Source organism: Mytilus edulis, chromosome 5 (assembly GCF_963676685.1).
Source record: "Mytilus edulis chromosome 5, xbMytEdul2.2, whole genome shotgun sequence".
In the NCBI taxonomy this organism is placed as follows: domain Eukaryota; kingdom Metazoa; phylum Mollusca; class Bivalvia; order Mytilida; family Mytilidae; genus Mytilus; species Mytilus edulis.
The window spans coordinates 14,842,598-14,865,003 of NC_092348.1; the positions used below are offsets into that span (position 1 = coordinate 14,842,598).

Genomic DNA, 22,406 nt, shown 5'->3' on the forward strand with positions numbered 1-22,406 from the left:
CCTAATAACAAACTAATACATGAAAAATAAGCAAAATTTCAAAGTCAGTAGACCATAACTGAGGGGTTGGGGCCAAATAATCTCCTATTAATGATATGTTTCAATACTAATACAACTGCATACTAAATATCTTCGACTTACAACTAGTGGTTCACAATAAACTAGGCCTAATTACAAACTAATACATTGTTGATGCCACAGATGCCAGAAACAACATACCTATGTCTCGCATTTTGACTCCTTCAAGCGAGACAAAAATGTTTCTATGCATTCCATTAATGAACCCTTGCACTATATGAATAATTCATAAGGAATTTTTGGAATCAAATGACTACTCTGCCATTTTAATGTCTTTGTCTTATGACAAATAAGTTTGAATCTAATGGCATTGCATTAACTAGGACATGATGAACTCTTTATAGCCAGTGTCATTTAAATCATGTATACAACAACAATAAAACAAACAGCTTTAAATGAAGACAGGAAGAATTTTTATTTTAAATTAAGTTATGTATCACATTTGTAAACAACAAAAATCAACAATCATTTAGAATTAATTTAATAACTCTTCCACAAATATCATTCCTCATAACTGTATCTAGACTTAATTATATACATGATATAAATCATAAATGACTAAATCTCTTATCATATTATACACAATAGGAATTATAACTTAATGCATCTTTGATCACTGTAAATCAGAATATTCCAGCACCATTCGATTAGGATATTTTCTGATTCAAGCTGTGTTGACCTTCAGCTGATTTCTGCTCTTCTGTCGGGTTGTTGTCTCTTTGACACATTTCCCATTTCCATTCTCAATTTCACAGGACAAAATTTATTCTAACAGTAAACATTTGTTAAACTCATTGATTGATAATAGACCCAAAATTTGGTCAGTTGTGTAAAAATATTTTACTGGAACAATGCCAAAAGTTTTAATGTAACAATGCCAAAAGTTCTACTGTGACAATGCCAAAATTTCAATTTTATTATTAAAAGAAAGTCTAGTTCTTGATATAGTTTTGTCTAAAAATAATACAATCATAATGCTTAAAATACATTTAATTCATCAACTACAAACATATAAATATATTAAATACACAATTATAACATTGCAAAAGATTGCTCATAAACTTCATCTGATAATAAAGGAGACTACATGAGATAAGACAAGCTATTGTAACCTATAGTAAATAATTTTGTTCTACAGATTGAGTATTCTGACAGGGGGACTTAGTGCAGTGAATTTTTTTTTCTTTTTACAACTGTAAAATCTAGACTGGTGATGGTGTGTTTTCAAATACAATAAATTTAGTCTTTTAAGGGTGTATTTTTTAAATCGTTTGGAAATTTATTTGTAGTTGTATGATAATCAGCAGCATAAATGATTATCTGAGCATTTTGATTTTTTTTTTTTAAATGTATGATTTAGATAAAAATATAATTACATTCTTAGTGAAATTACAAAACATCAAATTTGATACTTAAAACTTTCAAATTCATAATTGATATAAATATATCATGTGTTGTCTATTACAATATAATCACTCTTAAATGTTTATTTTCAAAAGCTAAAGAAATTCTATCATTTTAACATTTTTTATTTAATAGTCTTTTGTGTTATCATTCATAATTGCAACCTTTCAGTTCAGCTTAACAATAAATTTAATAGATGATCTGGAAAGGCTTCTCACTACTTTCCAATAGACATTGTATCTTAGTCAAATTTTAAAGCATAAATAAAAACTTTGCTTTTTAAAAAGGGTGTTTTATTATTTTAAAGAATAAAAAAAGCAAAATACAGACTTTGGTATAATTTTGCCTATAACATTACAAATAAGCCATACATGTGTTTTTAGATGTAATATAAACAGATATCACTTTCATCATCAGTAACTCATGGGAGATTTCACTACACTACTCTAAACAGTGATATAATACATTCTTATATCAATAATGATTAACAAAAGGAATGTTTGGTTATCAAATAATAATTCAAACATGGATTGCACATATCTTACATCAATTCAAAATTCACAAATAAATAATCTGTTTCTAGATGAACTTGACAAAGAACAAATGATCATATTAAACAATTAAAAAACATGTTTGTTAATACCGCATATCAACCTTTCAAACATAGCACTTGTAAGCAGCATAGACATTTTAAGTCAATATTTAAGTAATAATACAACATATGAACTACTGTAAATTAAGAAATCATTGTCAGGTTTTTATTAATGCGAATAATGCAACAAGGTTGGTATCGCAATAATAAGAAATTACATTCTGATATCTTATACATATATATGTGAACAGATTTTCTGACATCGCAATATTCAATTTCTCAAGTTTGTCCATTCTTCAAAAATCTCAAAAATATTTGCATGTAATATAATTCTGAATTTACAGTATTAGTTTATGATTAACTTTAAAGTGCATTTGACATATATGCGAGACAAAAGCTACAACAATCACTTAACATACACTTATAGGTAAAAATAAATGTTAATCACAGTTTTATATAATTTTGAATAAATCAAAATGTTAAGTATGGCTTTACTTTACATTGCAACATAAACAAATTGGTCGAGTGGACAGTCATTGTATGTCTTCACTGTGGTGGTGCATATTCACTCATTCTAATGGAAAACAAATATCCAGCTCGTATAAGGAATAGAACTCCCGATATAAAAGCTCCTGAAACAGATAGCAATTATTCAATTATTTTAAATAATCAAAAAATACACATGTCATCATGCTTAACATACCCATAATGAATTCAAAGAGGGTGGTTAAGGGTTATTTACATGCAAAGTGTTTTGCCATTTTTATTTCACATGCAGCTGTGAAAAAGGTTTGCTATTCACAGTGTTTTGTGAAATCGGTAAAAAGATTAATGTGCAAGAGATTATTTAATTGTTTGTTCATCAATTTCATTTTGCGTTCTTTCGTGCAGATACCCCCACCCCCTTACGCCCCTCTTCAAAGTATTGGAAAACAAGAAGTAGGTGTCTGACAGATCCGAAAAGGGTACACACATTACAACTTATCACTGTCAAGCTGCTGATTGTCACAAAATAAGTACAAACTATAAAATTCAGTTGAAAAGGGCTTTTCTCATTAGATCAATACAAAATAATTAAAATAAGCTATCAAAAGGACAAATCTGAAGGTACTCTAGTCTTTTCAAGATTCCCCAAACTAAAAAAGTTTTTCATAATAAATACCAATTTTTCCTAGAGCAACTTGAGACAGCAAGACCTTTTCCATCCATAATTTTCTTGTTGCAAAAAAATTGTGGAAGAAAAATAAGTTAGTTGTAAGTATATATGATTTTTTTATTCTTCCACAAAATTAAATACAATATAAGAAAAAAATCAGATCTACATTTGCTGTTTTCTTACCTATCCATGCAACATATATTCCACCAGTTTCTGAAGCTAACTCATATGTACCAACCTACAAAGACAACAAAGCAATTATTTATTGTATTTACATGTACTATTGTTCATTACGTACATCATTGTCTTTAAATATAGTAAAACAAATAAGATATAAGCCATTATAGATCACATAGTAAGCTATAAAAGGCCAAGACATGAAAAATACGAAATAATTCAAACGAGAACCAAACTACCTAATTTATAAAAAAAAAATTTTACAAAAGATAAATATGACAGACATGCGCTAATGAAAGAACTTCTAGTACATATTAAATGAATAACATGCATTTCATTTTTAATTATCAGCTGTATCATTAACGTAATATAGTGCAACTTTGTCATGTTTTGTTCAACTCATTACTGTTAAGGTAGATAGGGGGGTCTATAATATGCTTTCAGATAAGAAAAAGAAACCATGGAATCATGGGACTTGTTTTCTTGCTACATAACAAAATTGTTAAATTCACTACACATTCTATTATAAAAGTTACTTTACCAAGTTATCTCTCCCCTTATATCTGAGGTGTCTACCTTTATATGGCAAAATTTATAAAAAAAATTAGTAAAACAACATTAGTTTAAACATATTTATTTAGTGTGGATTGGGAAACAAGTTTTGCAACTTATATTAATCCCTTTAAATACGGCCATAAATATGATAACACACATAATTTTCTATACAAACATGAAAAGTCTTATACACAAATTACATACTACTCTTGAAATTTGCACTTTTCATTAAAGATCTAGACCGATTGTTATCTGCTTTTTAATAATCCAAAATGGAGGAAGACACCTGAGCTATCTTAAGTAAATGTTCTACACCTTTTAGCTAGCAGTGGCGGATCCAGGGGGGGGGTTCCGGGGGTGCGCACCCCCCCTTTATTTTTGCCGATCAATGCATTTGTATCGGGACATATGTTTTGCACCCCCCCCTTTGCCCTGGGTGCCCTGGGTTAGCACCCCCCCTTTCGAAAATTCCTGCATCCGCCCCTGGCTATAAATAGTTTATGAGTCATAGACTGCTATATTTTCCATCAACATTTGATTTCATTTTTTTTCTTCCTGCTTATAATTTTAATTTCCAGTGAAATAATGTATAAATATTTGAGTATGTTCTTGATTCTTTATTATGTTATGGTCAATGGTAAGGATCCATCGATTTTTAAGAGGTAGGAAGAAGGGCATCTAGCTGAATAGCTCTGTGAGATTTCAAATCCATAATCATCTTAGAGGTAAGAAGCAGCAGTATGCCTCACATTTTTGTGATTCACTTGCATTGAAGTACTGGCTTTATTCCTGTTTTGCGCACACAGATCGTACACACAGGAAAATTATTTTAGTAGCTCTGTTTTCCATGTAAATTACCAAGTTGTTTCAGGTTGTATACATGTGAGGTATGGCTTGTTTTAAATGTTTTGCTATAACACAAAGAGCTTTTTTACTGGTTACAAGAAATAATTAAAAATTGAAAATGGTCATTAAAGGTTTTTTTTCCACAAATAAATGGCTTTTAAATAAATGATATCTGCCCATTTAAAGATACTTACTGTGACGCCTATCCCAGCACCCAAAAATATCAGTCCAGCTATCAAATATATCCATGCTCTTACTCTAACAGAGGAATTACCAGCAGTTGACCTGAATGTATAATATTTACTTAAACAGATTGGGAATAAATTTGTATGAAAAAATATTTGAACCAATTAATTTTCAAGATTTTTTATCAATTTAGCTGAATGGTATAATGAAAATTATTTATTATAAATCTGAACAAAGAATTTTCGATTTCTCTTTTATCATATAAATGACTACATTTGTAATATATATAAAAAAATATAAGATTCAATAGAAAGAATAGATGTGACTGTAACTTATTTTTCAAAGACATTAGAATAATGATCAACCTATATACTTACACTCGTCTGCAATATGGACATCTGGCTAGCAAAGCACTTCCTTGATTAAACTGTAAACAAAACATAAATATTAAATTTTAATTTAATATCTCCATATAAAGACTAGTCTTGTCTGATTTATGTTTAACATTGCAAAACAAACCATGTTTATAATAGTGATGCACATTTGCTTCTCAATAGATCTTTGAAAAAAAAGATTTAATTAATTTGGAGAAAAAATCATTTATTCAAGGAACACTTACCACAAATACTTGAGTGCAGTATGCACAAACAAATCTTGCTGACCCTGGTGCTCGCACTGTTACCATAGGAACAGGATTTCCAAGATGGATAATTCTTTTACTTTAATTGAAACAACAAAGTGGTATAAGTCATTTATCTTCTTATTCATTACAACTGATATTTCTTTTAAAAAGCAGTAAATACTAAAAATATACAATTACAAAATGTTGTAACTTCAAGCAAGCCTTGACGGGACGGGGCAAATAAAAACAGCTCATATCTTTTTGCTTTGTTTAATCGTTCATAAAAACTTGCTGTCTGAAAACCAACCACCAAAAATTGAATGAAACATTCAGTTGGTCAATGTTTCCTTTTTTAAAAGATAAAAGTAGAATAAAAATTTAGTTTGAATTACATGTAAGTGACCCAAATCACTTTATCAAAAATATTAATATCCTTTAAAATCTGTTTTCACCTTTCAGGATTTTTGATAATCTTTCTTTTTTGGAAAATTTGTAACTTTACATCATCTGTTAAAGATACTTGTCCATTGTAGTATATTTAACATTATGTATGTTGACCTCTAAAATGATGAATACATCCATTTCCTATTTTATTACTACCTACCATTGTTGTCGAGGACAAGCGATTTTAGCAGCTCCACTGCGACAGATAAGTAAACAGTTACAAGGACATCTTACATATTGTTTCCCAGGTGGCGCTGCCTTGATAGGCTGTGGAAATTAAATTTTAAATCAAAAACTAAGTATTAGTGTAATGTACTATCAAAAACTAAGTATTGGTGTAATGCACTATCAAAAACTAAGTATTGGTGTAATGTACTATCAAAAACTAAGTATTGGTGTAATGTACTATCAAATACACTGTGTAAACTAAGTATTGGTGTAATGTACTATCAAAAACACTGTGTGTGGGAGTGGTTAAAAACTAAGTATTGGTGTAATGTACTATCAAAAACACTGTGTGTGGGAGTGGTTAAAAACTAAGTATTGGTGTAATGTACTATCAAAAACACTGTGTGTGGGAGTGGTTAAAAACTAAGTATTGGTGTAATGTACTATCAAAAACACTGTGTGTGGGATGGTTAACATTTTAAATTCAATAGTTTTCTTTATTCAAACTAAATCTTGAAATTCTTGATTTTGGAAATTTCACACATACATTTGTTTATACAAAAAAAAAGGTTTTTAATTATACAAAATTCACTGAACTGTCATTTTTAGTGTCAATCTTAAATGGACTATCAAATTTATACTTATATTTATATCAAATATATAATATAATTAACAGTTATCATGTATTTATCTTCTTTATAGTATTTATACATGAAAACTCAGATGGCAATACTAATATCATATAAATACTACCACATTGTTGAAGAATAGAAAAAAAGTAATTCTAAAGCTCATACAAATATTTCAAGTGTTTTAAACTCACCGTCGCCTCATTACAGACAGTACATTTAATTACATGTTGATTGGTTTTGCCTTCTATATTTATTAAAGCCTGGCAAACTTTACAGTTGATCATCGGTAGGCCACCTTGTGGTGTGTAAGGTGGAGGTAACTCATTTGGTGCAATTGGTGGCACAGTGACATTCTGTGATACAGCTATAAAACAATCAAAATTCAACTTAACGGTAAACATCTTGACAGAACTTACATGCTCATCAATATAGGTATATTTTCAATATAATGGCATTTCAATATTTTCATTTAATAAATTCAGTAAAATCATACATGTAATGACAAAATACTAATAGAATAAAGTTATATTCATTGATAAAATTTACATTAAAACAGATAAGCAGGGGTTGATGGTTTAGTCCCAGCTGCTATTAATCTCAACTACTTTCTGGTTAAAAGTAAATATCAGACATGTCAGAGGAAAATTAAACCTGAAACATTTGATAATTTTAAAAGAGCCAAAATCGTGACAAATTGAAGTGAAAGAGCAATATGAAGGCACTAGACACTATTGTATACAACAAAGATCTATATAAGAACTCTTTCTTTGTCAAGAGCATAATACATTGGAACCAACTGGAAGACAGGATTGTATGCGCAAATACATTTGAGAGATCCAAGGCTGCTCTTCAACACTGTCAATATGTGTTTCTCTCTCCCATTGAATAAAAGTCAGAATTAATATCTTCAACGCACACATACAGAAACAAAACCAAAAAGTATTATTACGCTTTGAAGTCATTAAAAGTACAAATATACATGATATAGCCAACAATTCAATTAAGAACAACTCAAAATCACTAGATACATACATGTTCATTTAACTGAACAATTCAAAAACTTGTTCTTTGACTGTGTGTCATTAGAACCAACCGAGAGAAGATCAAATGTTTGTCAAGTCAGTCAGGAGCTATTAACATGTTAAAATTTTAAACAGCTCTCCAATCCATATGTGCTATCTCAAGTCGAGCTAAAGCCAGAAAAGAATGTTTGACATAAGGATACATAGCCATACATCACACATGAGTACAGTGTAGTTACTTTTACACTAACATATGTCCTTGCTTTTACTTCCTGATCAAATACATAATAAATCTTCCTTTATAAATGCACAACTAAACTAGATGTGAAATACAATTTTAAGATTGAAGCATAATTATTCCAAACCTTAAAATAGTTTAAAGAAATTTATTATTATATGTTTTCATTGGTTTACACTCATTAATTTGGTCAAATATATCTTGTATAAGGTTTTACGTTTTAAATTAAAATTTATTGTGATGTAAAAGTTTTTTAAGGCGTTGTCATGTTATGAAATATATAATATGAGTTATTAATAAAACTGAATTTATCTAAAAGGTGTTACCATCATTATAATTTGGTGGTGGTTCACCAGGAGTATCGTTTTTTAACAGTGGTGTGTTTTCATCTCCGACTTCTGCCATTTTGTTAATTGTAAACGGATCAACCGATCATGTGATACGAAATGAAACCATGTGACCTATTAATCAGCTACAGTTGAATCTGGATAAAAGCTACACATAATATGCGCAAAACTTTAGTTATTAATCGTATATTCAAAAGAATAACTTGTAGTTCTGAGACAACTAAATGATTTGTTTTCCAATCATCTAACCATATAAATTAAAGAAAAATGTTAAGGTGTGCTCGAATCATAGGGTCAAATTAAATGTAACAAGTTACTCAGACTTCCTCGACTCCGACACACTTGTATTGTAAATGATTATTATATAGATTTATTAATTATAAATGTCTGCTTAACTTTTAGTTGTCTTTAAGGATATTAAGGGACAGATAACAAATTAACAATGTATGTCGGCAAGGATTTAGTATACAAATCCTTGATGTCGGCAACAGGTACAGGCTCTGAAATGTGGGTCGACAAGCCCGGATGAAGATTGATGAAGGGCGGGAAATTTAAACTTATTTTCTGTGAATGTTGGATAAAGACGCACGTTCTGCTTTGCAATTGGCCACACACAAAGAGTATCGTAAAGGATCAGTTTTAATTTCAAGAGAACGTAATTAATCTTCCTACACAACCTACACAAGTCATAGGATTTAACAAAGGTAACTCTTTATTAAGGTAGAAATACTTACATTTCGTATTTATATATGTGTTACTAGTATAGTTATCTCCGGTAGTGTTTAATTCTTATTTCTAGTTAGAAAAAAACTATGTGAAGACTGGTAGTTAAGGACGCGTGGATGTTCAATAGAACCGTCGAAGTAAAAAAAAAAGAAGAAGGTTTCTGCATTTAAAGATGCAAAAAGTCGACTTCAAGTTATACAGTTGTTTTTTTTTTATTGATCCCTTTTTTTACCTAAATACCCATTGACAACTAATTCATGCATGAATAGTTAGGACAAGAGCATAAATTGACATTAATAATGAAAAAAATGGGATTTTTATAATGAGGTGGCTATATCCACGTCACTCTTGTACAAAGCCCTAAAATAATGACTTGTTGCAATAGTTCTTGAAATTTCAGAAAGCTTGCCAATCTAATTTATATTGCATCGGTTTGAATGTCCTAATTCTGTCACGTGTCAGAAAATAGTAAACGTACGTACGTACCGCATACACCCCTAATAGCCAAACGAAATAAATATATATATTTCGGAACAAGATGAGAGAAGTCTATGCGGCTTATATATGTATGTGTGCTTTGTTAGTTGTTGCTATTTCTTTCATTTTTATTTAGAAAATGTTGGAAATGATTATATAGCAAAATACTTTCACAAAAAAAAAGTCTTTGTAATGTTACCTGTCTACACAGCTACCTTTGCATAGGTACTATTTCTGTACTGAAAATACATAGTACTGGAAATTTTAGTTTACTTTTAATATTTAGTACTATTTCTTTACTTTAAAATTATTGTAATATTTAGGTACTTGTATTTTACAGTACTTGATTTGTACTAAATATTTTGGTACAGAAATAATACAATATTCTATGTTCCAAAATTTTAAGAGATTTGAAATAGAAAAACTTTCAAAATGCTGAAAATGTAACGGTAGTAACCAAAAATCTGTTGTACCTAAATTTCAAGTACAAATTAAGTACTGTAAAATACAGGTACCTAAATATTACAATAATTTTAAAGTAACAAAATAGTACTGAATATTAAAAGTAATTAAACTAAATTTCCATTACTTCAGATTTTCAGTACAGAAATAGTACCTATGCAAAAGTAGCTGTGTATGCTGGATAAAAAGTTTAATTCAGGTCTTGAAAATTAAATGATCACCTCTAGAAACGTCCTTGTACAACGACGATATTATTAAGTTATAAGTTTAATATCAGCCATGTCTGGTATATTGAAACAATTACAACCGATTTCAGTGAGTGTGTAGCTAAAGGTTATATCTTTGGTTAGCTTGCTTGCTAGCTGAACTGTGAAGTCATTATTAAGTAAGGTAAACTACCCCGAAACCCCCTTTTGGAGTAGACTAGTCCTAAAGATAATCAATATATCTGTCTGTAGGACTAGGCTTCTTCGAAAGGAGGGTGGTTAACCTTGCCTAATAATGACTCCACGGTTCAGCTAGCAAGCAAGCTAACCAAAGATATTACCTTTAGCTACACACTCAATGAAATCGGCTTTAAGGGGTTTCACCACGGTGCATTGATAGATTCGTGATAACTGGATTCCAACTATGTAGTCGACATCGTACGCATTAGGCATTGTTAGGGAAAATTACGGTGATAAGAGAAGCACCGTTGGTTCTCAAAGGCGTAACAATTGTTTTTATCGAAACACACGTCCCCATGACGTAAAAATAAAATTAAGTCAATAAATAGTTAAGAATTTTCTCAGCTTCACAATGTTGATCTCTTCTTTAAATGAAAGGGTTTTACAAAGTATAACTTGTTCACTCCTAAATTCAGATAATTTTCATTTTGGTGAAATAAAGACTACTGTTTTAATTTGTCTTTAAGTTGACAATGGCCAATAGTGTGAAAAGAGAAATCAAAATGTAAGAAGCGCCTTCTCCCTTAGAATGAATACATTTTATCTTACTAAACCCCCTTGTTTTTTTTCATGGTAACAAATTGGCAAGCAGTTCAAAGGAAACCTGCCACTGCATGCATCTGCTGCATTGAAATAAGCCTCAAATGTAAAAAATGTTTCTTATAGATAGGCGCGAAACGATTTTTAAATATAGTACAGGATGAATTGTATATAATTTTCTGTTGTTGTTTTGATGTGTTTTTTCAGGGGAGGGGAGATATCTGTATGTAAACAATCATATATATTTTGTCATTCATATATATTTCACGTCTCCATTTTCATTAATAGTACAAGAAAAACGTGTGGTCAATTAATTGTTGTGTCTTCCTAAACTCAATGTGTGGTGTGTGAGTACACTAACGATTGCTATCATATATTTACATTAACGACATTTTGAATATTAGTTTTGCTTACCTATATTGTAAGATGGTGGTGGTTCTATAGCATCCATGACGATTACTATAATATTATATTATATTTCCTATCAGTTAATTGTATAGATATATTTATACTTAAAGTATATATATATATCTCTTTACATAGATGTGAAATATTTATCTTATCAAATTAGGTAATATCATATGACAATATTTAGAAATGAAACACAAATCATATGATATCACAATATTTTGAAATGAAACACAAATCATATGATATCACAATATTTTGAAATGAAACACAAATCATATGATATCACAATATTTTGAAATTAAACACAATCTGCGATTTGTCACTGTAAGGTTTTCCCATTTATTTTGGTACTTATCAGAGCCGGATTTAAAGGAGTGTCATCATTGTGGGGGGAAAACATGGTTGATTATATAGGGAATATGACTGAATCATGACTGCAGCGGGCCCCCTCTTAGGCAGTCAATGGGTCCCCACTTATGGACATTTCTGGATCCGCCACTGACTGTATTTTCGTTACCTTATTTCGATAAGTGACATGCATTGCATGGTCGGTCTCTATTCTGCAGCCAAAGACATATGATATCGTACGTACATCTCTGTCTGTGCTAATGGAAAATACCTGGAATTGAAATTTTTAGACCCCAAAAATTGATTTTTGGTCCTAAAAAGTAGGTTTCTAGCAAGAAGTGATTGAATCCGATAAAAGTATAGATCTCTTATTTCTGTATGCTATGGTGGCTATATATGTCTCTGGTTTAGGTTATCATTTTTTTTATAAGAAGAGTATATTATTATAGTGATGATTGGTAAATTGAAATTGATCCAATTTTACTGTATCATTTGTTGTAAAAATTGTTTCTCAAAAAGTTGTAAAACTTGAAATATTAAACTAAAATTGAAATTTGTCACCTCCATCTTATATCAGTTGTCATTGTTAGTTTCAATGACAGTACACATGCACTCTTTGATGTGTTGTAGAAATTCAAACCTATTCAAAAAGTAAAGCAGCTAAATATTTCATATGAACATGCAATCAGCGTTTGAAGGACGTGTTTTTTTTCCCATGGAAACCAAATGTGATCCTCTGTTTTGAGGACTTGTTTCTTATTCGATTCGTATATATATGAGGATGACTTCATAAAGAATCTTCTTAGTAAGAATGAAAATAAAAGTTATTACTCTATCAGTTCCGCTGTATAGATGATGTCTCACTCGAAATAATAAAATGTTTGGTGACTTGAACCTCAGAGTGTTGAACACATATCATCGAACTGGAAATATAGGATGCAATAGATACAGTTAAAAAGAGATTATTGCAGCTTCACTTTGCGATTTTCCATTTCTATGTAGCAACATTCCAACAACGCCTGTTGCATATGGAGTATATATATCTTCCCGTTGATACGATATTTCAGAGCTTGCATTTCAATCAAGTTTTCCTTGACAGAGGGTTGCTGCTTACAAGGAAGCTACATTGAACCAATATTTATAAAAGTGGTGATGTAAAAATCGTTTCTTCGAAAAACCACTAGTCGATCATGGTATTGTACTATATTAACTCATCTGATGCCCCCTATTTTTTGGTGGGATTCATGTTACTCGGTTTTTAGTTGTGTGTGTTGTGTTTTGTGACCTGTTATTTGTCTTTTTGTCGTTTTTAATTAATATAACATTGTTAGTTTGTGTTCTACTTATGAGTTTATATATCCCTTTCAGGATATACTCTCGCCTCTCTTTTAAGTTTATGTGTTATTTGTTAAATATTTACCTTATAGACATAATATAATACAAAATCAATCCTGGCGAAACATTTCAGAAAGTGCACTCTTGCTGCTTGTAATGGGTTTAGCCTAATGGATTTTGGCACAGACAAAACCCCGAAACAGTGGTAACATTATGCTACGTTTCTTTTATAGAGAAAGGGAAGAATGACCACAACGATAACGCTGTATGGAATAATGAGACAAAATAGATCTTCATCTCTCACTAAGCAACAATATATATTAAACCTATACACGTTTTCCCCTTTTCACGTTGTTTTTTTTGGGGGGGGGGGGGGGGGGGTGTAAATTTCATTTTTTAAGGGTTTCAAATAAAATCAACCATGATTAAAGACATATTATGAAATGAAAGAATTGCTCCTCTAGCTGTGCTGAACAGTGGCGGATGCAGGAATTTTCGAAAGGGGGGGTGCTAGCCCAGGGCAAAGGGGGGGGGGGTGCAGGGGGGTGCAAACATATGTCCCGATTCAAATGCATTGATCGGCCAAAATAAAGGGGGGGTGCGGACCCCCGGAACCCCCCCTCTGGATCCGCCACTGCTGAAGATTAAATCCATTTTCTTCTGTGGAAAATTTAACTCGGACAGAAATTCTCTCTTTGACATTCATCATTGACATTGTTTGCCAAAAAAATCTGGGTTTTTTTTCTATGCTGGATAACCAACAAAAAAAAATTACTAACAAAAAAATAATTTTCCGTAATTTCCATTTAAAAAATTTATTATCTTGTATAATCAGATAATAAGGGGCCTCGGTGCGGGTGCACTCGACTCCATCCTAGGATTGTCAGTGTTTTTTCTCCGGGCACTTTGGCTTTCTCCACTAAGAAAAACTGGCCGACACAAAATAGCCCCAAACAACAGTGCTTAACAGTGGCGTTAAAACACCAAAAATAAAATTTTGTATAATAATATACGATCATAACAGATTTTTTCGCTGATTTTTTCCGGAAATTTCACCGTCATCGAGTTTTAATTTATTCAGCAAGTCTTCAAAGTGCTTTGAATCACTATTGTCAAAGCGCTAATCGAAGCTGAATAATAACTTTGAATGGATATTTTGAACGGATTTCCTGCAATTTAGCACTACAGAATTTCTGATGTTTCCTGTTATTTAAAACTTATTTAGTCAAATAGAAAGAATATTATGATGAATAAACATAATTCAAACAAAGTTTAAGTTTCCATCTCAGCCGTTAGACATTCATTAAACCAGACATGAGGAAAATGCTCCCAGGTATAGGCGTCATTGGAACTCCAGCATCTGTCCGTTCGTATGTCCCTCTTCTTAAATCATGTGGCTTCCAAGTAGTTGCATTATGGGGTAGAACTAAAGAAGAAGCCACTGGACTTTCTGCCGAACTTGATATTCCTTTTTGTGCAGTCAAAGTTGATGAAATTCTTTTAAACAGAAATGTTGATGTAGTGGTAATTAGCTGTCCTCCTCATCTCCAGTCAGCAATTACAATCAAAGCCTTAGGAATAGGAAAGCATGTTTTATGTGGTACACCTGCTGGACCTAGTCAACTAGATGCATTAAAAATGGTGAATGCAGCCAGTTATTATCCAAAGCTAATGTCTCTTGTAGTATTTGGACTTCGATTCTTACCTACGATTGCTAAACTGAAACAGTATATTGACAAAGATTATATAGGGGACATATCAATTTGTGAAATTCGTATTCATTATGAAAAGAAACCAAAAGAACATTTTGATTGGATGTGTGATGAAACCATGGGAGGAGGTGTTCTGAACACAATTGGAAGTAATATCATTGATTTAATAGCACACCTTACGGGTCAGAAAGCTGTCCGAGTACATGGTATGCTGAAAACATACACAAAACAAACTGACAAGATTAAAGGGATCCGGGAAATCACCAGTGATGATTTCTGTTCTGCGCAACTAGAGTTGGAAAATGGATCCTGTGCTACCTTAACAATTAATAGTCACATCCATGGGCCTTTTAACCAGGAAATAATGCTAGTAGGAAGCAAAGGAAGACTTACAATCCGAGGAGCAGATCTCTATGGTCAGAAAAATGACTCTTTGAAGGAGGAACTTCTGCACTTTGATCCGGTTAATTTCAAGGAGGAACAACGTTATGGCGTATCAGACAAAACAAGAGCTGAAATTCCAACACCATATTTAAAGGGAATCATCAGATTAATTGAGTCAGTCAAGGATGCTTTTGAAAAAGAAGAGGAAAGACAAAGCTATTGTCAAGACCCTGTTAAAGTTGCAGCTAACTTTGAAGATTCTTTATATGTTCAAACAGTAGTTGATGCAATAAGAAAGTCAAACAAATCAAAAGAGTGGATCAAAATTGACATAATGAAAGAAGAACCTGATCCAAATCCGTTTTTATCTACAACAATAAGAAAGAGCACCCTTACATTACATTAACATACATGACTGTATATACAAAATTTATGTATAAGAAAAAAGAAAAACTGTGCAACTGTATGTAGATTAAGTTCTGATTGCAAAATGGTCAAAGAAAACATTACAATTGATTTGGTGTTGTTTTTTAAACATGTTAAAGTGGAGTAAACACAGTTCCCCAAACACTTTTCATAAATTTGCAATCATAACAGTTACCATTACCATGATACATATATGTGCATTTTTTTGTATGCACACTGGTGTCCTACAATCATTGACAATGTTATTTAATAAATGATATTACAAAAATGTTACTTGTACATGTATCCTCACAAAAATCATCTTATTAACTGATAAATATTAATGTACATTATGATGATGTTGATATATAATTGGTCTACATGTACATGTATGTTCTATTTAAATTGGATAAAAAAAATACAAAAAAGTGAAAATACCTAAACCTGTAAATGTATAAGCCAAAATTATACCATATAAAGTCCTGTGCATTGAGTCATTTTGTTTCAAATCTAGAATTCATATAATTATTTTTAATCATTAATGGAAAACTTTTCTGGGAAGTGAGAAAATGAAGATATGTTTTCTATGAGAGCCTGGATGGGGAGGGGGTCCTTCAGTTCTGTATTTGTTAAATATATCAGCCATTTGTTTTTATTCATTATAGATTTTGCCCATTTTTTCTTCGTTTTTTAATTTAGATCCTATTTTTTTCATTGTCTTTTTTGCCTATTATTTCTCTTTATTTTTTTACTTGCAGTATATATCATATATATTAACCCATTATCCTCTATTTTGTAAACCATAAAATGAAGGGCATGTAGGGGACCATCTGTCTAAATCATATAAACTTTAGTCTAAAACATTCCCAAATCAATGTAATGTAATGTTGCATAAATTGACATGAACAAGAAGGGTTTTGGTCAATATTTTTCTAAGACATAAATTATTGGTTTAATGATGCTAATATGCATGTACACATGCATGTAGAGTTATACTATTATAAACATATTGGGACCATTTGAAAATATTTTGATCATTTGTTGAATCAATCTAGATTTTCCGATAATGTACATATATATATATATATACGTTCGAATCCCGGCGAGGGAAGAACCAAAAATTTGCGAAAGCAAATTTACAGATCTAACATTGTTGGGTTGATGTTTAGACGAGTTGTATATATACAACATGTATATAAGTGCCTAGAAAATCAACCTAACAATGTTAGAGTAGATTTGATTCGTAACTTCCTCCCCGGCGCTGGGGCTGGAACCTGTACTTTATATATATATATAAACGAGTCTAAGTTGAAAATATATATATATTGTTTTTATCCAACAAGTAATAATAGTTTTGGCTATGGGAAATCTTAAGTTCAGAAGTCTGTTGTATTTTCTTTTACAGTATGGACTTTAGTTATAAGTATATTATCCTTTTTTCCTAACTAGTCAATAAAAAAAGAGGTTGAAGACTTATAAAATGATTCAATAAGAATACACTTGTATGCTTGTCTCTAGTCATTAACCTCAACAGTCTGACAACAAATTGTTGATTTCTAGGATCAATGGTCATATGTTTTAAAATCTATGTTATTTGTGAACTCTACGTCACTAGATGTCATTTATATCGCACATATATACATGTATATATCTTAATTGTGGGTTGCAGTCTCATTGACAATTATTCTCTATGTGTTTGCAGAGAAATTGGAAAGTAGAGGATTATTTGAATGCATGTACATTAATCAAAGAGAGCGGTTTATCATAACAATTATTAACTTCCATATCAGAAATATTTTAATTTGATTTTTGTCTTAGAATACACATGTAGAAGGATATTTCAATATGTATATTAATTGTTAGTTTATTTATTATATTTGTTATCCTTTTTTAATAGTTTATTTATTGATGTAGATCTGAATATCAAAGGTATACTCATGACATTTAATATGGCAGAATCATTTTATCACATCTCCACATTTTCGCTTCTGTCTGTGTCATAAACAGTCAGTTAAGATAAATTGAAAATACATGGAGTTATCTCCCTTAGAAAAGTTGGAACTTATTTTGAAAGGTCTTTAGGGATGATTTTTTTTTTTAAGGTAATTATTTTTGGTGTTAATTTGTTACATATCTCACATTATTAGGTCATTGCAATTTAATGTGTTTAGAGGATTATAATTCTTTTAAAAGCATAGGTTACACTGACCTACATTTAACACTTTATTGACTTCCTTAAAATTTAACATTTAAGCTAATATTTTGGATTATAGGTGACCTTTAATCATTTAACTTTGACAGCTACATGTAAATGATGCATTGAAAGTGGGTCTCATTGGGGTCAAAGCGTGATGCGGGATTGCTGTGTGACACGTGAAAGTCAAATTATTGTGGCGTGAAAACGGTAAATTAAGTCAAGCAGGACACGGGAAATTACAAAAAAATTACGTACATAGTGTAAGCAGGATACGGAAATCTGACAAAACAATAAGCAGGGATCCGGGCCACTGATTGTCTTAGAGGTAAAAAGGGGCCAGCTCCAGTCATGCTGCAGTAATATCCTATATTATCAAACACAAAGGGGAGCTGGACACCCTGTGTCACCTAAATACGCCTCTGCATTACCAATTTTAAATACCAATTCAAATCTATCAGTAACATTTGAAAAAATCAGGAATACTATCGAACTCAAAAAGGGAGATTATTCAAGGAAAGGGGTTAATATCTATTAAACCTGTAGTGTGGGTATATATATACTCAATCCTAAATTAATACATACTGATAGATCAGTTCTTAAATAATATGTTTTGGTAAACAGATCACAATATATAATGTGGTTTGTCATTTGTACAGAACTTATTTAATTTTCAATATGAGACGACTAAGTTTTTGTATATGTAATTTAAACTGAAACATCTTTATGTTTTATAATAGCATTCAGGCAGCAGTGTTTTTAAGTGTCCAATTGAAATAAATGGCAAAGAGATATTTAACATTGCATATAGAATTTCATTGAAAGCTTTAGTATTAGTACATGTTGCAAGATTGAACATCATAAAATACAGTTACAGAATCTAAAGGTGTAATGTGCCCTAAAATAAAAATAACCTCACATCATTTGTTAGAGTAAATTCCAATTTTATGGACATTTCTTACCTATCACAAACAGTTGTTTTGGTGTACACTTTTAAAAAAATAATCCAGAATGCGTTAATTCTGAAACAGCCAATTCAAACTGTCAATCAACTCCTGACAATAATATTTGCCTGCTGTCTGATGTAACTACCATGACTACAATACATGTTAGATAAAACCAACTTTTTATTGATTCATATCATTGGTTTGTTATATACCTTTACTAAGACACTAACCATTCATTTTTTGTTGAAACAGGAGCATATGTTTCATCATTAAATTAATTAATTCTAAATTTCTTGAGAAAAATTACATTTATTTTCGAAAGGGAAGTGAAAGAAGAAAGTGAGTTTCTATCAAACATTGAAAAAGTGAAAGCCGTATTGAGTTTTAGAAATATGTATTTATACCGAAAAAAAGTGGATGTAAATTTAGTTGAAAGAAATAATTGTCCCATGAACAAAGCATGAATGGTTGGTGCAAAATTTAATGAAAATCTGATTGAACAGTATACCACATTACACTTTATTTATAACATTAAACATAAGATTTGATTGTGTTTTATTCATGCAGCCATTTTGACAAGGAATGGAGCTACTGCCTGCAGATAACTTTTATGTTCAGGCATATTTTAGACTCAAGAACATCAAGTAATACTGTACATGCTGTAGACATTGACAAACAGTGTCTTCTTTTCTACGCCATTATACACATTCACTGATTCAGTTTAATATGCAATATCCACATATACTTTTTGTGTTAAATTGCTTTTTATACCCCAAAACTGAAAGTTAGGAGGTGGGGCATATTGTTTGTCTGTCCATCCATCTGATACCTCATCCTACAGTTTGAATGCTCATTTTGCTAGCTGTTTGTACATATATTGAAAATGTGCATGTGGTCAGGGTTTTGATTTTTGTTAATATTTGCTCTTTTGGGAGATAGTTGAACCTGGTCATTTTTGGAGGATATATTTGCATAAGAGGTGCATAGTGTTACCTGATAACCCCCCCTACAGAGAACCATAGACCTATGTGCTTCATTTCTCAACTTTGTGTATTTAAAAAAATAATAATAATACTTTGCATCTGTGGAGGCATCAATCGTGTCATACAGACACAATAAAAGCTGAAAGAAGACCCTCATTGACTTTGTTATAATTATATAGTTGTTTCAGATTGGAGTGTAGGGGCACCACTTTCTCTAGTTTGTATTTTATTTTGTTTTATAAGTTTAGAAGTCTACCTGAACAGTTCTTAAATTTATGATAGACCATACTATGAAAAGGTCACTTAAACAGGGACCCCCTTGTGGTAAGGTTGTGATTTTTCGTGTCCATTTCAAACGAAATCATTTAGAACTTCTCCCGTTATTCCCGGTATATTACTCTGAAATCCTGCACGGTTTATAAATTTGAAGTGATTTTGTCTTATTTACAGGAACCCCTTTTGATAAGTTAAAGACATGTGATTTACAAGTCCACGACTATTTCGTCTGTGCATCTCTTTAAAATATAAAATTATATAATCCAACCTTTCATACGTCATCTATTGCCTTAAAAAATGTACATATTTATGAAAGTTGAACTTCAATATGATTATGCTTTTGATATGAAGGGTTTGATAGGTACTTGACCGATAAGTTGCCGATTGATTTATGTCCAGTGGCAAATATTACATGAATATTTGGGACGAGAAACTAGTCATTATTTTTAACTACATGAGATAGGTTCTGCATGGTCTCACGACAAGGATAAAGGGCAGGACATTTTGACTGCATCTTTAAACAGGTCGGGACCACTACCTTATATGGAAATGCATAAATTAGCATACTTATGTTCTCGCACATGTAATTGTTTATTTACATGTGACGCAATTTACTTTTACCTAGGTTTTTGACCAATCCACCAAATGAGTCACAATGCATGATGGACTACTACGTGTTTACAATCAACCAAGAACACGTGTTATTTACTGAAATACAACACATTTTTTCGTGCAATGCGGGATTCACAATTTTGCTTATTTTTTCATTTTGTGTATCCTCATTTATAGTTAGTGATATAAAGAATTACTTCCATGCTCAGATTAACGAAAAGTTGTTTCTATGAGAAGAAAAAAGGGTTTAAATTACCCGATATATAGCCATTAACATGTTTGATGATGGCACAGAGATTTCATGTATTTGTCCACCAGAAGCAACGAAACAACAGCGAAAAAACACAATTACCTATGAGGCAAACTTACTGGTGTAAAGTAAGCCGTCGATAAAATGCAGCCGGTGCTGATATTCAAGAGTACAGCAATGTTCGTATAGATAATTAAAGGCAAATGTGGGATCCTTGAATTTTGTGTTCGTAAAAAAGGCGAAGAAATATTTACATACATGGCAGTGTTAACAAAATCTATAAGTATTTTTGTTGGTCACATTTCAGTATATGGGACTTCCAAACTGTTCCCTTTTTTTTTTTAAGGTAGTGAAGTCAGCAACTGTAGTTTCAGTTTGTTCTTTTTTTAACGGGCTTGGACATTTGCCAAACTAAATAAAATCATTACAGCTGATTTCTTAAACCTGCAAAGTAAAACTTTGGTTGGCTTGCTTGCTTTGTTTGTATAGTTGTTTATACAAGCTTTGCAAATAAGATTTACATCTTTAAACAATATATATATATATATATATAGGCATAGTTTAACTTGTATATTTTATATTTTGTACAATATACAAACAAAGCAAGCAAGCTAACCAAAGTTTTGCTCCACATGCATTAGGAAATAAGCTGTAATGATTTTATCCATATGTATGTGCGACAAGGTGGAAAATTTGATATGTTTTGTGAAAATTGCAGCGTTGGATCTATAATAAAAAAGAAGATGTGGTATGATTGCCAATGAGAAAGCTGTCCACAAGAGACCAAAATGACACAGAAATTAACATTTATAGATCACCGTACGGACTTCAACAATGAGCAAAGCCCATACCGCATAGTCAGCTATAAAACTCCACGATATGACAATGTAAAACAATTCAAACGAGAAAACTAACGGCCTTAATTATATAAAAAAAAAATGAACGAAAAACAAATATGTAACACATAAACAAACGACAACCACTGAAATTCAGGCTCCTATACAATATATTTTTTTTTATGGGATAGATTTCTTGTCCTTTTATATATTTAATTGGGCCGTTTTTGTTTTTGTTTTTTTGTTTGTTTGGATTGTTTTACACAAGTAATTTTTGGGTCATTAATAGCTTACTTTTCAGCATTGGACCTATGACTGCTTACTTTACTAAATTATGTCTTTGTTTGAAAGATGTCTCATTTGGCACTCATACCTCATCTTCTTATTTCTATATACAAAGCACGTTTTAGAAAAAAAATAATAGGTAATATGGCACCCACTATGATCCAGAGACTTTTAATATTGGAGATATTTTACATATGTCAACAGGACAGCAGCCGAACGATAAAAAAAACCTCTGAGGTATATTTTGTGATAAAATTAGCAACAAACGGATATTATCGATGGATGAAACTATAAAAAAATGTATTGAGCT

The 22,406-nt window shown here is 31.3% G+C and overlaps 2 protein-coding genes across 3 annotated transcripts; one reads left to right on the forward strand and one right to left on the reverse strand.

The window, feature by feature from the left end:
- Nucleotides 1-474: 474 nt before the first annotated feature.
- On the reverse strand, nt 475-11,677 carry LOC139523049 (type 1 phosphatidylinositol 4,5-bisphosphate 4-phosphatase-like). Of its 2 annotated transcripts, none has more exons than XM_071316803.1 (8): nt 11,533-11,677; nt 7,052-7,224; nt 6,221-6,327; nt 5,614-5,713; nt 5,372-5,421; nt 5,003-5,093; nt 3,414-3,468; nt 475-2,706 (listed from the first exon to the last, which is right to left on the reverse strand). In XM_071316803.1, exons 1-8 carry the CDS (start codon nt 11,567-11,569, stop codon nt 2,621-2,623), a joined length of 699 nt encoding a protein of 232 aa, XP_071172904.1. In that variant the 5' UTR covers nt 11,570-11,677; the 3' UTR covers nt 475-2,620. The 2 variants fall into 2 exon arrangements, with proteins under 2 accessions (XP_071172904.1, XP_071172903.1); XM_071316802.1 differs by lacking the exon at nt 11,533-11,677 and adding an exon at nt 8,447-8,576.
- A 2,651-nt stretch (nt 11,678-14,328) lies between these two features.
- LOC139523056 (glucose-fructose oxidoreductase domain-containing protein 1-like) lies at nt 14,329-19,402 on the forward strand. Its single transcript, XM_071316813.1, has one exon. The coding sequence runs from the start codon at nt 14,527-14,529 to the stop codon at nt 15,712-15,714; it is 1,188 nt and encodes a 395-aa protein (XP_071172914.1). The 5' UTR covers nt 14,329-14,526; the 3' UTR covers nt 15,715-19,402.
- The last annotated feature ends 3,004 nt before the right edge of the window (nt 19,403-22,406 follow it).